This window comes from Cetorhinus maximus, chromosome 1, assembly GCF_964194155.1.
Source record: "Cetorhinus maximus chromosome 1, sCetMax3.hap1.1, whole genome shotgun sequence".
NCBI classification, from domain to species: domain Eukaryota; kingdom Metazoa; phylum Chordata; class Chondrichthyes; order Lamniformes; family Cetorhinidae; genus Cetorhinus; species Cetorhinus maximus.
This window is the reverse complement of record NC_135879.1, coordinates 42,260,719-42,273,879: the sequence shown is the minus strand read 5'-3', so window position 1 is coordinate 42,273,879 and position 13,161 is coordinate 42,260,719. Positions and strand designations below refer to the sequence as shown.

Below are 13,161 nucleotides of genomic sequence, written 5' to 3'. Positions count from 1 at the left end.
CCCTCTGAATTCCCATGCTGGGATTTTCCTGCTGCACCATGGGAATGTGGAGGCCCAACCAAAAGTCCATTGACTTTCAGTGAACGATCCTGGCTGCAGGCAGGGCTGGAAAACCCTTCCAGTCTCCTAACATTTTAAAAAAAGCTATTTTCTCATTACTCCTACTAAGATGGTTAGCTTCACAATTATCCACATTATTTTCCATCTGCAAAGTCTATACTCTGCTTATTATGAACTGTCGGAGAGGAACAAGTTGCTTGATTCGATCAGCTGTACGTCCTAACAATTGGCTGATCGAATCAAACTGCATATTCCTTTGGTTTTTCATAATAGCCAGAATATAGATTATATTCAATCAGCCCGTGCTTGAAAAACAAACCGTCTACTATTAGGTGTGATTCCACAATTGGGCAGCACTTACTGAACAATCCTAAGTGTGTTAATAGCCACACTAACAACCAATTCAAGATAATCAGTCAAGCTTGTAACGTGTCTCATTTATAATGGCGAGAAGCAACACACATTCATATGCAGTGACCTTTTCTCTGCAAACAAAGGGAATATGTTCAATTCTTGCCCTTTTCTGAATTACCCGGAGCCTGGGGAGCCTAAAGCACCCCGTTGCTTTCTCCAAGGCAATGCCTCAGCCAATCAGAGTGGGCTTGCCAACTAATCAGTACCCTGCCTCCTTTAGTGTAAATTGTTGTGACCGTTTGAAATTTGACATTCTTGCATTTGTCCTGATGAGTGCAAGGTGAAAAGCTTCAGCAACACATCTTTCTTGGCAGCAGTATTCTACCAAGTGACTGCCTTTAAATAGTGTTGATGAGCGAGCTTTCTTGCTACTTAGAGCAACATTGTGCTGATTAAGGTCGAGTGAAGCATGGAAGAGTTCAAAATAGCTCCAGCAAAGAACACAGATCCTAATTTACATATATTAACTTTCACTTAGCATGTGGCTGGTGTGCACTATTGCCAGTACCCCTACCTTCAATATGGTGGGCAGCAACTTCTGGTCAGAAGTGTGTCACATATTTGGCCTGCCATATTGAGGACTTAATAGACAATTATGTGGCCTAACTTATAGGCCTGGAGTTGCTGCAAGGCTTTCACTATTTTCAATACTGCAGATGCTGGTGAAAGTTGATGGATGCAAATTATCCAGCAAAGCATAGCTGTCAAAAGCTATCAATCAAAGGGCAGAAGCAGTGAGAAATTTAGATATTAAAATTAATTGGATTATTAAGCCTCAACTAAGTCATTGTAAAAAAATATAAAAGCTACAAATCACTCACCTCCACTGGACAGGTAGCTTGCCAATCCCTGGTAAGCCATCTCCATTTTTCCTGGGATGTGAGGATCAGGTACATTATACTGAGCTGCCATATCTGCACAGATCACCCAGAACCTACCAGCAAGTATTCAATCATTTAGTTGATGAAGAAAATTACAGTTACAAAGCTCAGATCCGAGTATTAGAGAAAATATATTTTTTCTATAAGTCAATACTTAAAACCACAGGACTTTTACCTGATTACATTAAATAAATACAGAAAATGCTCAATGGATCTTGCATCATCAACAAAGAGAGAAACAGAGTTAACAGGTGGAATTTACCAGAGCAGTGGAGGCGGCTTTGACAGCTGGGGCCTGGGTGGGGATGAGCGGGGTAGTGGGGGGTGGTGGGTGATGGGAATGGGGGGGAGCTGGTGGTGGTGGGTGGGGGGAATGGGGGATGTTGCAGGGAAAATGGGGAAAAAGGCATCAGGCTGGTATTCCAACATCTCCCCACATCCATTTTCTTCAGCGGTGGGTTGTGTGCGTCAATGACAACCCATATGGCTAGGGTGGGAAGGCATTTGAAGTAATTAGGGAGTTAATTAAGAGCTATTTTCCCAAGACAGTGGCTCTTTAACAGCAGCAGCTGGAACTCGGCAAGTTAGAGGAAGCGAGTGAACGGCGGGAAATCATTGAAGGCTGAAACTGACAATCATTCAGTTCTATAAAGGGAGAAAATGGTAACCCTGAGGACATCCATAGAAGGCTTGCCATTACAGGAGTAACTCATTGAGACTGCTGTTACTGCTAGTGTTCAGGGTAAAGAAATTGCTGGACGTTTCTGCAACCTTATTTGACACCTCAGTGGGGCTACAGGCCCTTGTCTCTTTGAGCCTGCAAAGGGACATGAGGTTCACATATTCTGAATTCAGGTGGATCACAGCAGAGAAGCTGCAGCATCACCCAACTTGGCAGCCTGAGGGGAATGGCCTGCAACAGGAAAAGGAGCAGCAGCTTCAGAATGCAATGCCCCATATGCAGCAGAGGGGTTGGCCAAAGGCTGGGAGATAGAAGAAGACAAAAGCTCAGCTTCTTGGGCTGCTTGTAGTACAGTGCCTCTGAAGGCCGTGGTTCTCCTGGTAGGTGGCCACAGGCCTCTGTCCTTTTGGCAGAGGACCTGAGGCAAGCTGAATGGGTGAACACCCATTGCTCATTGCGGTCAAGGCATTCGCTGCACTGATTATCTTTTCATCTGGATCATTCCAGGGGATGATTGCTGACACCTGCAGGATCTCACAATCAGCTGCCCATAACTGTATCACCCAGGTGTAGGATGCCTTGTATGTGAGGGCATCGGACTACATCAGGTTTGAAATGGATGCATTCTGTCAGACCCAGAGGACAGTTGTCTTCGCCTCCATGCCAGGATTTCCTCAGGTGCAGGGCATGATGAAGTGCATCCGTGTGACCATCAAGGAAGGCTCTGTCAGACCAGCCAGGTGTATTTGTGAATAGGAAGATACTCCACTCATTCATCGTGTAGCTGGTATGCAACCACCATGAATGATCCTGCAAGCACGTTCAAGGTATCTGCACAGCTACAATGACATTTTCATACTGATGCATCCACTCTTCAGGTCGCCAAACAGCCCCCATGGATGACTCCTTGGTGACAAGGAGTATCTGCTGAAGGCCCTGCTGATGTCGCCAGTGTGGAACCCCCACCACAGGGGCAAACAAGAGCTACAGCCGGTGCCATGTGGTGACCAGGACAATCATTGAGCAGGTGATTGGTTTGCTGAAAATATGGTTCCAGTGCCTTGACTATTCCAGGGGCTGCCCCCCAATATGGCCCTTCAAGGGTCTCACTATGTATAGTGGTGGTGGCTGCACTCTGCATAACAAGGCACTACAGAGAGGAGTGCAACTGGCCCTGGAGGAGGGTGATGACTGCCCACAGAAGAGGAAGGGGAAGAAGATAACGACTGGCCAATGGAGCATGCCCATCTAGAGGTCCCGCTGACACCTGTTCCCTTGCCTCAGGGTAACACAAGCTGCTAGCCTTCCCAATCAACTAGATCCATCATTGAGCTCTGATTCATTCAACTCCTAATGATCAATGTGCAATGAGGCACTAAGAACTACATGATACTTAGCAGGTGGCCAAGGCAAATGGCTTCCTTACAATAAAGTTATTCACCATGACACTGATATTAATGAAGACTCCCAAGTGAATCCCATTGTGCACCTAAGATTGTTTCCCCATTCTCTTCCTCGTACTTCTACATGTTCCTATCCCTGTGGCTGGATCTTATGTGGAGTCAGGCTGCTTGTTTCTCTGCTCCAGTGAACGAGAAGCCCATGGCGCACGCTCTCTGGGCTGTGGTGCCCGTGAGGGCCCCGCCACAGACTACCCCACCTCCATCTATGCAGGAGCAGCCTCAGTCATGTAGATGGATTGCAATGTTTGTGACTTTGTCAGAGGGACCATTAGGAGCTGAATTGAAGTCAATGAGTGTGATGGGGTGGCTAGAGACCGGGCACTGTGTGCGGAGCCCCCCATTGCCATTACCACTGACTGCCTCCCTCTGCCCTATGATCAGGGCCCACCTGCATTTCCCTGCTAACCAAGAGTGGGAAAGAACTTGGCTGGGTTTCCATGTAGTTCTGAGCCATCACTGCTATACCGACTGATCAATGCTATTCACAATTGATGATATAATGTGGAGGCTACTGCACTGCTCCTGAATCCACTTGTTGACCTGCCACATATGACTCTCCATGGATTCATATGCCTGTGTCACGGAGGCACTCATGGATGGACTTGTCCAGCTTCTGTGCAATGGTGCACACTGCCTCAGGAAACTAACAAATGTCCATACATTTCCCTTTGCTGTTCCACAAGTACCTGCTTCCTGTATGCACCTGAAGTCTGGCATCAAAGTTTTGAACTTTGTTTCTTCCCAAGGACAGTCCCACAATGGAACAAGCTGCCAAAGGAAATAGTCACAGCCCCATCACTTGAAATCTTCAAGTCTTGAAATCCCCATCATTATATTGTTTCCATTCTCAGGACTACCATTTCAGCAGGTCATGTGTGGTTTAGCTACTGCTACCCATATAAATGTTGGAGGAATCCAAATGTTAGTCTGTGATGTCGACACAACTAAAGCAGAAGCAGAACTGAACAAGGCTGGAGCTGTCCTCAGTCTTCCGAGGGGGACTCTCCACAGCTGTCAATGCCTCCATGATCTGCTCCAGTTCAGATGTGAAGGGCCCCAGTTTTTGGATGAGTGCCTTGTGGTCCTCCTGGAGAGGGTGGCTCCCAGGAGGGACACCCTTGTCCCCAGAGGTGGAATGAGGAGGCCATCGCACCTGACAAAAAGAGCTTAGGAGGACGTGGCAGCGCAGGTCAGCAGCCACGACGTTGTGCAGCGCACATGGGTGCAGTGCCACAAAAAGTTTAACGAGCTGCTGCGCTCGGGAAGGGTGAGTACCGTGTTGGCATGGATCAGTGTGTTGAAGTGTTAAGGGCTGAGCTCAGGGGTGTTAGTGTCTGAGTGCCAACTGTCAATGATGCCGGAGCTGGCCAAGGGGGTGAGCCCTGTCTGCTTGGACTGAGTGCCTTGTGGCTCGAGGGCCACCACTCAGATATGCCCTACAAGGTGTTCCTCAGGTGGGGTTGGCCAAGCTGCAATGGCGCTGTAGGTAGAGAGTGGACTACTCCATGCTCCTCTGTCCTTTCAGGAGAAGAGAAGCCATAACATAGAGAGGTCAAGGACTGGCAGAGGCTCCCCAAACCTCTTGCACCTATCCAGATTCGAGCAGGATGCCTTGGAGCTGGAGAGGCACCACGCATCTCAGTAAACCGGCCGCAGAGAGGCTGGGATGTCAGACAAAGGTAACAGTGCAGTACACAGAGGTGAGAATTTCGAATGGTGCATTCTTGTGTAGTCTCAACATTGATGGGAGCCTCAAAACTGGATGCCCCATTGATCATTGAAAGATGATGGCACCATGATGCAGATCTCCATTGTCTCACCAGGGTGCCTGGCGTGCACAGTGACAGTGTGCTGACTTAAACTAATGAAATGTTGCTGTTCCCCCTTTGATTCGCCAGCACACACTCAAGCACAGGACCCCAAGAGTCACCCCTGATGCCAGAAGACCTCCAGGCTTCACATGCACCTACGTCACACCCGCTCTCTGAACCAGGCACCAGCTCAGATACCAGCACCTCGGTGGGCGTTAGGTCCTCAGCTAGAATGTCGGAGCACAGTGGTGAGGGCACTTCACACTCGCTTGAGGAGCAGGCGGAGGTAGAGAGTGCCCAGAGTGCCGGCAGTCAGAGGATTGCTGGAGACCAGGACCATGCTGAACTGAAGGCAGATGATGAGCCTCTGGAGTTGTCCATTAGGTGGCTTTTGCTGAATATCCAGCGGGATGTGTGGGAGGGTTTGGCAGAAATCCATGAAGGTATGTGTGCCAGGGTCTCTGTTGTGGAGGAGTCCATGTGGAGCATGATCACTGCATTGACTCTCATGGCCAAGGGCACTACCTCCTCCATTGAGAGAGTAGTGAGTGCCGCTGCCAGCGAAGGGGGGCACCAAGGCATAGCACTCGCAAAGGTAAGCTTAAGGCACCAGGAGCACAAGAGGGACTGGTCACGGGTGATCTTCTGTTGTGTAATGTTCTGTTTATGTTTACTGGTCTGGGAACGAAGACCAGAGAAGGTTATGTTAATTTTTTTGGATTGTCAAAATGAGGTAAATTTTGTTTTTGTCATAATGGCCTGAGAATGCTTCACCTTTGTATTTTTTTGGTGCAGGTTATGCCAGTATGTAATGCTGGACGTGAGTGGCTCTCAACTTTATTGCACAGGCACTGAGTGGACTTTGGGTCCCAATGAAAGGGTCATTTCAGACATCTGGGATGGAGGTGGCAGCCCTGGCAGGAAGTGCAAGGAAATCTTTGGCAGCTTAGCTGAAACAGCGTTGGATCAAGGCGTCCCTGGTGTCGCTGCCTCCCTGAAAGATACAGAGGTCTTCCTCCATGCCCTCAGCGTTCTCCTCACCGGGCTCTTCTTCTGACTCGCCACTGGGTTCGTCCTCTGTGGCCTGTGGGGCTGCCTCAAAATGCTCTTCCTCTACTGTGTCCCACCTTGCCAATGCCAGATTGTGGAGAGCGCAATATTCAACCACTATCAGTGATACCCGCTCTGGGGGGTATTGTAGTGCTCCCCCTGAACGGTCCAGGCATTGGAAGCGCATCTTCAGAAGACCTATGGTCCTCTCTATCATCGCCCTTGTGGAGGCATGACTCGTATTGTAATGCTGCTCTGCCTCTGTTCTTGGATGGCGGAGAGGCGCCATGAGCTGCCTTTTCAACGGTTAGCCCTTGTCACCCAGCAGCCATTCATCCAATTGGGTTGGAGCACTGAATAGCCTCGGCACCTGGGAGTGTCTCAAGATATAAGGGTCATGGGAGATGCCAGGGTACCTTGCACAGACGTGCAGAATCTGCATCCTGTTCATCGAGTGGAATCCCTTCCTGTTGACAAAGGCACCCAGCTGACCCGCTGGCGCCTTGATGGCCACATGTGTGCAGTCAATTGCAACTTGGATGTGGGGGAAGCCAGCAATCACTGCAAACCCCCTGGTTCGCTCAGCCTGGCCAGCTTTGTCTTTAAGAAAATGAATAAATGTCATTACCTGCATGAACACAGCTTCTGTCACCAGCTTAATGCAACTGTGGACAGCTGATTGGGAGACTCCACACACATCCCCCACTGTCCCCTGGAAAGAGCCGGAGGCATAGAAGTTGAGGGCCATTATGACCTTCAGAGCCACTGGCATGGGGTTGCCACCCACACAGTTGGAGGTCATCTCAGCCCAATCATCTGACAAATGGAGGTCACGGTCTCCCTGGAGAGGCGGAGCCTCCTTCCACATTGCACCTTGGACATATTAGCTGCATCACCTCCTGTAAACCCTGACAGTAGGATTGTGGCGTCTTCTGCGGCCCCTTCTGCCTTGGACTACCAGCTGGCCCTGCGCCCTTGTGCCTGTGCCTCTCCCTCCCTGGAAGCTGCATTGGGACACCTGGCCTCCTCTCCCTTCTGCTAACCTGAAGATCGTGCGCATGCGAGATGACGTCGGGACGCTCACCCAACGTCTTCTCACGCTATTTTACGCCCGACAGGGCCTTTGAGGTGTAAAGTTCTGTCCATGGAGTATGTTATTTATTCTAATTAGGTGAATTCCACTTAATATTATTTTTAAAATTACAAGCCTTTTTTCCTATTAATTTTGCTCTCATTACAGCTCAGCCTACGCTGTGGTTAGTTGACAGAATCCTGAAAGAATTATGCAAGAAGAGCAAGTAAAGAAAAAGAAAATTATTTTCAAACAGGCCAGGGTGTCTTGGAGTAGGTGCCCAATGGCACTAAATTGGAACTCACCCAAAAAGTTTCACTCTTCCCTTTGATATAGCTGACATCGTTCCTTCATCATCCAAAAAGTATTCAGCTGAGATGTTGTCCTGAAGGAAGAGCCCTTCAGGGTCTTTCTTTGCCACAGCATACCACTTCCCAGTATACTGCAGTCAATGGAATGCAAAAACTGTAGTTATGTACTGACTTGTGTGCTTTCAAAAAATAATTTAAAAGTAAGTTCACTGTAATTTTTTATAGATTTTCTCTCCACTGAATCTATTCTGCCAGGCTTTAATTTAGTTTACAAACATGTGCTTGAAGTTCGGTTGGGGACTTGCCAATGAGTAATGGGTTGAACTCCCAGAGAAACCTTGTAAATGATTAAAAACAGGCATTTATACCATTTCTTCAAGGTTTTTGCTGAAGCTCCGGTGATGATTTTTTTTTGGGGGGGTGATGAGGGAGGGTCATCACTATGAAGCAACTGCATCCAAATAGCATAATTGCAAATGTATTTACAAAACAATTTTTTGTATTTTATATATCCATAACATTCATAAAATTGATTGCAAAGGCAAATGATGTGGAAAGGGCCAATTGTTTCATCTAGCACCTGCAACCATAAAAACTTATGAACCTTCCGTCAATGACGAGAGTTTCAGGATATAGCTGATGCCAACATTCATTTGAAATTTGAAATTACATTTAGAATGTATTATCTTCACAAAAGCCACTGTTAGACTGTATTCTATTCAACAATTTATCTCACCCTGCTGATTCCCGTGAATACTTTTGAAAGTCTTATCTAGTTGGTTGGACATTTATGATGCCCAATGATAATTGTGAGTTTGCAATTATGGGGTGAGGCTAGTTTTTCTTAAATAAAGGTATGTCTGCTTGTAATTCTACAAGAGTTAACCAGTATCAAATGTATTTTTCATGACTGTGTACTTAGATTCAGAGTTTTACTATTTTCAATGATACAAATTACAAAACCAGAACATGAATTATTTGCATTGTTTCTATAGAATAAGCTTATTTAACACTAAAAGCCTAGAAATTCAGCACTTAAAAATAATTGGATCCAAGGAACCCTGGCTGTTGAGCCTCAGATATCATTCACATATCAGCAGTGCTGCTGGAAGAGGACACGCAGGTAAGTGACGGACATATTACCCTTTGTTGCAGCACAGTGACTCATAAGTAAGTGATTGGTGGTGGTGGGTGGGAGGGGATTTCTTGAACCTCAAGAGAACTGATCAATTGGTGGCAGGACACAGTGCCAACTGGCAATGCCCCAAAGGATTAGAGCCTGAAGGTCAGGGATCAGAGAACTTAACTGGGAGGTGGTGGAGGGGAGGAGTAAGATTGGAGTCTAGGGCTCAAGTCCAGGGCTTGGCGATAGGTTGTTCCATGGCTGAGAGTGGCAGCAATTGAGATAGTACGTAACTTATTTTTCTTATTACAGATCTTTAAAGTTGGTTTTGAGTTAGGTTGTCTCAGTGTTGCAGCAGAGATCTGGAATAGGTGTTAGGCCCCTTAATTGCATTTACAAAAACCTTATTGCTTGCTTCAGGTGTGGGTAAAGGAAGACTCTTATTTAACTAGAATAGTGAACAATGACTTCCAGTCAGAAATATGCTTGCACTTCCTTCCGGCAATTTTAGGCACTTGGGAGGTTGTGTACTGGCTGTAACAGGTGGAGTGTCGGAAGGACAAGTCCTGGGGCTTCAGCTGTTTACAATCCATATTAATAACTTGGACAAAGAGGCCAAGAACAATGTTTCCAAGTTTGCTGACAATACAAAGCTAGATGGGAAAGTAAACTGTGAGGAGGACACAAGGCAGCTGCAAAGAGATATAGACAGGTTATACGTGTGAGCAACAAGGTGGCAGATATAATGTGGGGAGGTGTGAGGTTATTCATTTTGATATTAAGAATAGAAAAGTGGAATATTTTTTAAAAGTCATAAAATTTCTAAATGTTGATGTTCAGAGACTTGGGTGCACTTAAACAAGAAACACAAAAACTCACCATGCTGGCATAGCAAGCAATTAAGAAGGCAAATGGCATGTTGGCCTTTATTCCAAGTGGATTGGGCTAAAAGAATAAGGACGTCTTGCTGGAGGTGTTTAGGGCTGGAGTACTGTGTGCAATTTTGGTCTCCATTTCTAAGGAAGGATATACTTTCCTTGGAGGCAATATAGTAAAAATTCACTCGATTGGTCCCTGGGATGAGAAGGTTGTCCTATTGTGAAAGGCTGAGTAAATTGGGCCTATATTTATGGGGAGGCAGTGGCTTAGTGGTATTGTCACTGGACTAGTATTCCAGAGACCTAGGGTAATGCTCTGGGGACCTGAGGCAGATGGCAGATGGTGAAATTTGAATTCAATCTAATGTCTGATGATGACCATGAAACCATTTCCGATTGTTGTAAAAATCCATCTCCCTTTAGGGAAGGAAATCTGCTATCCATACCTGGTCTGGCTTATATATGATTCCAGACCCAAAGCATTGTGGCTGACTCTTAAATGCCTCTAAACAAAGGCAGTAAATGCTGGCCTAGCCAGTGACACCCATCCCATGAATGAATAAAAAATAAATTCTCTGGAGTTTAGAAGAATGATAGGTGATCTCAATGAAACACTCAAGATTCTGGAAGGATATGACAGGGTGGACACTGAGAGGACAGACACTGGTACACAAGGGCTCAGTCTCAAGATAAGGGATCAATTATTTAGGACAGATGAAGTGATATTTCTTCATTCATTGGGTTATGAATTCTCAACCCTAGAGAATTGTAGATGCTGCATCATTGAGCATACTCAAGGCTAAGATAGACTGATATTTGATCTCTCTGGAATCAAGGGTAATTTAGAGTTGGCGGGAAAGTGGGGTTGAGGCAGGAGTTCAACCATAATTGTGTTGAATGGCAGAGCAAGTTTGAGGGACCTCATGGTCTACTCCTGCTCCTTTTTCTTATGTCCTTATGAAAACTGGGCACTACACGACTCAATGTCTATGCCATAAAACGTGAAATCTTGCTTGTATTTGCATCCAAATTTTAAAAATGATTTTCTTCATGACCAAAACTTTTTAAAAAGGTTAAACAGAACAAGTTACCCTTTTGTGGTCAAATCCATTCTTCACACTGAATTCATCCACCACACAGGAGGTGGCAAGAGAATCCTCTGTAAATGAGGCAAGAACTGTCAGGAGGACAAATCTGAAGTAATCCATCTTGTGAAAGACAAAAAGAACAACATGTTGAATTGAAAGCTAGTTTCGTTAATTCTGACCATGAAACTATCATCAATTGTTGTAAAAACCCATCTGGTTCACTCATGTACTTTAGAGAAGGAAATCTGCTGCCCTTACCTGGTCTAGCCCATCCATGACTCCAGACCCACAGCAATGTGGAGTCCCACAGGACTTCTAACTACCCTCTGAAATGGTCTAGCAAGCCAGAAAAGTCAAATCAGAGGCACTGAATGGTTCAAGAAGGCGGTTCACCACCACCTTCTCAAAGGCAATTAGGGATGGGCAACAAATGCTGGTCTTGCCTGTGATGCCTTGAAAGAATTCATAATTTCACTTTTCTACATAACTTCATTACTGCAATGTTGCTAGCCGTTCATACAAAAATATTATTATCCTGATTTTTCCCCACATCCCAATAACTACATATGTTGTCTTTCCTTTTGTTTGCTCCCTAGGTCTCTATGTTCGAGTACAAGTGTCATTAGGTGTCTTCTAGGATGTGGGCATCACTTGAAAGTTCCCCTCCAAGCCACTCACCATCCTGACTTGGAAATATATCGCCGTTCCTTCACTGTCACTGGGTCAAAATCCTGGAACTCCCTCCCTAACAGCACTGTGGGTGTACCTACACCACAGGGACAGCAGAGGTTCAAGTAGGCAGCTCACCACCACTTCTCAAGGGCAATTAGTGATGGGAAATAAATGCTGGCTTAGTCAGCGACGCCCACATCCCATGAATGAATAAAAAAGTCAGCAGCCAGCACCCCTCTATATTCCTAAGTTCACTAAACAATACTCCATATGCAGGATTGCCCGCTTTAATTAATATCTGATAAACTGATATGCTCCCTAACTGAATAAAATATCACCTCTTTGAGACCAATCTGAGACAGAATTATGTCCTGCTCAATACCAGTGAATCTATAGCTATCCTATTTAGGCACATCAGAAACTTCAACTTGAACCCCAAATTCTAGCTCCCATACTGGAGGCCCTCAAAATCAGTGTAAAAAAAAGCATAAAACCTCATTATCCTGCTCAACCGTGAGCTGAACTTCAAACATAGCTTCAGTTTTATCACCAAAATGCCACCTCTCACCTCTTACACATCATTGTTTACCAATTCCACCTCACACCGTGCTACTAGTGAAGCATCTATTCATTCCTTTAATAAACTCCAGACTTTATGTTTTCACTGCCCTCCTCATTGATCTCCTGGGCTCCACCCTACATAAATTCTAAATCATGTGGAACTCCGCCCTACAAACCTCCAACTCATCAAGAACGCCACCCAGCATAAACTCTAACTTATCCTAAACTTCACTCTACATAAGCTTCAAATCAAGCAGAGCTCTAACCTACATGAGCTGCAATTCATCCTACACTCCACCCTGCATGAACTTCAACATACCAGAACTCCGCCTTAGATAAACTTAACTCATGCAAAGTTCCAACACCTTTATATTATCCAATGGAAAAATCTGATTTCCCTTCAGCTTCCTACTTTCTCTAAACTCCATTGGCTCTCCCGATCTTCTGTTGTTAATGTCACCAGGAGAGGCATAGAATGCATGGAAGAAGTTTTGTTGAAATTATAACAATGAGGAGATGGCCCGCAGAAATGTAACTCTGGGTGCAAAATTAGGATATGTAGCATCTGCTTCTTGGGTGCTATGATTGCCCATGGAGATCAAAAATAGCATCTGTGGCATACGTGCACATTTTTGTTGAGGGTGTTTGCACATGCATAGAGAGTATCTGGCACAAGGATGCCAAGTAGGCAGGTAATGACATCAATCAGTGTGAAACAGTGATTTCATGTCAACATTGCTGTTTTGGAGCTCATTGTTCCAGCTAACAAGATCTCTAAATCATGCACTATTGAACACATGTTCAGCAGCAGAAGGACTGCTATGGTCCCCAGCCGAACCAGCGCTATTTAAAGTGATCATCAACTATTTTCAAGTTAGTTGCTAATTCATTTCTACCGGCCGTTGCAACAATTGTACAAGTGTTTGGTGCTTCCTAGAGTTCTTTAACATTGCTACAATTGTAAGTCCAACATTGCAACAGTCTACAAGGGGTGGTGTAATAGGTGCTGAAGGATTTTGGCCTGACTTCAAGCTTCTATGCAAACCAATTGCACCCAGACATAGGTGCAGTAGTAGGGATTTCATTTGAATACAA

At 45.6% G+C, this 13,161-nt stretch overlaps 1 protein-coding gene across 1 annotated transcript in view; it reads right to left on the bottom strand.

The window, feature by feature from the left end:
- Nucleotides 1–13,161, bottom strand: part of rbp4l (retinol binding protein 4, like) — a 50,472-nt gene that overhangs the window by 16,972 nt on the left and 20,339 nt on the right. Inside the window, exons 2-4 of the mRNA XM_078546179.1 lie at nt 10,837–10,953; nt 7,739–7,875; nt 1,296–1,408 (exon numbers count right to left, since the gene is read on the bottom strand). Coding sequence (XP_078402305.1) covers nt 1,296–1,408; nt 7,739–7,875; nt 10,837–10,953 — 367 coding nt within the window. The remainder of the gene's footprint in view (nt 1–1,295; nt 1,409–7,738; nt 7,876–10,836; nt 10,954–13,161) is intronic.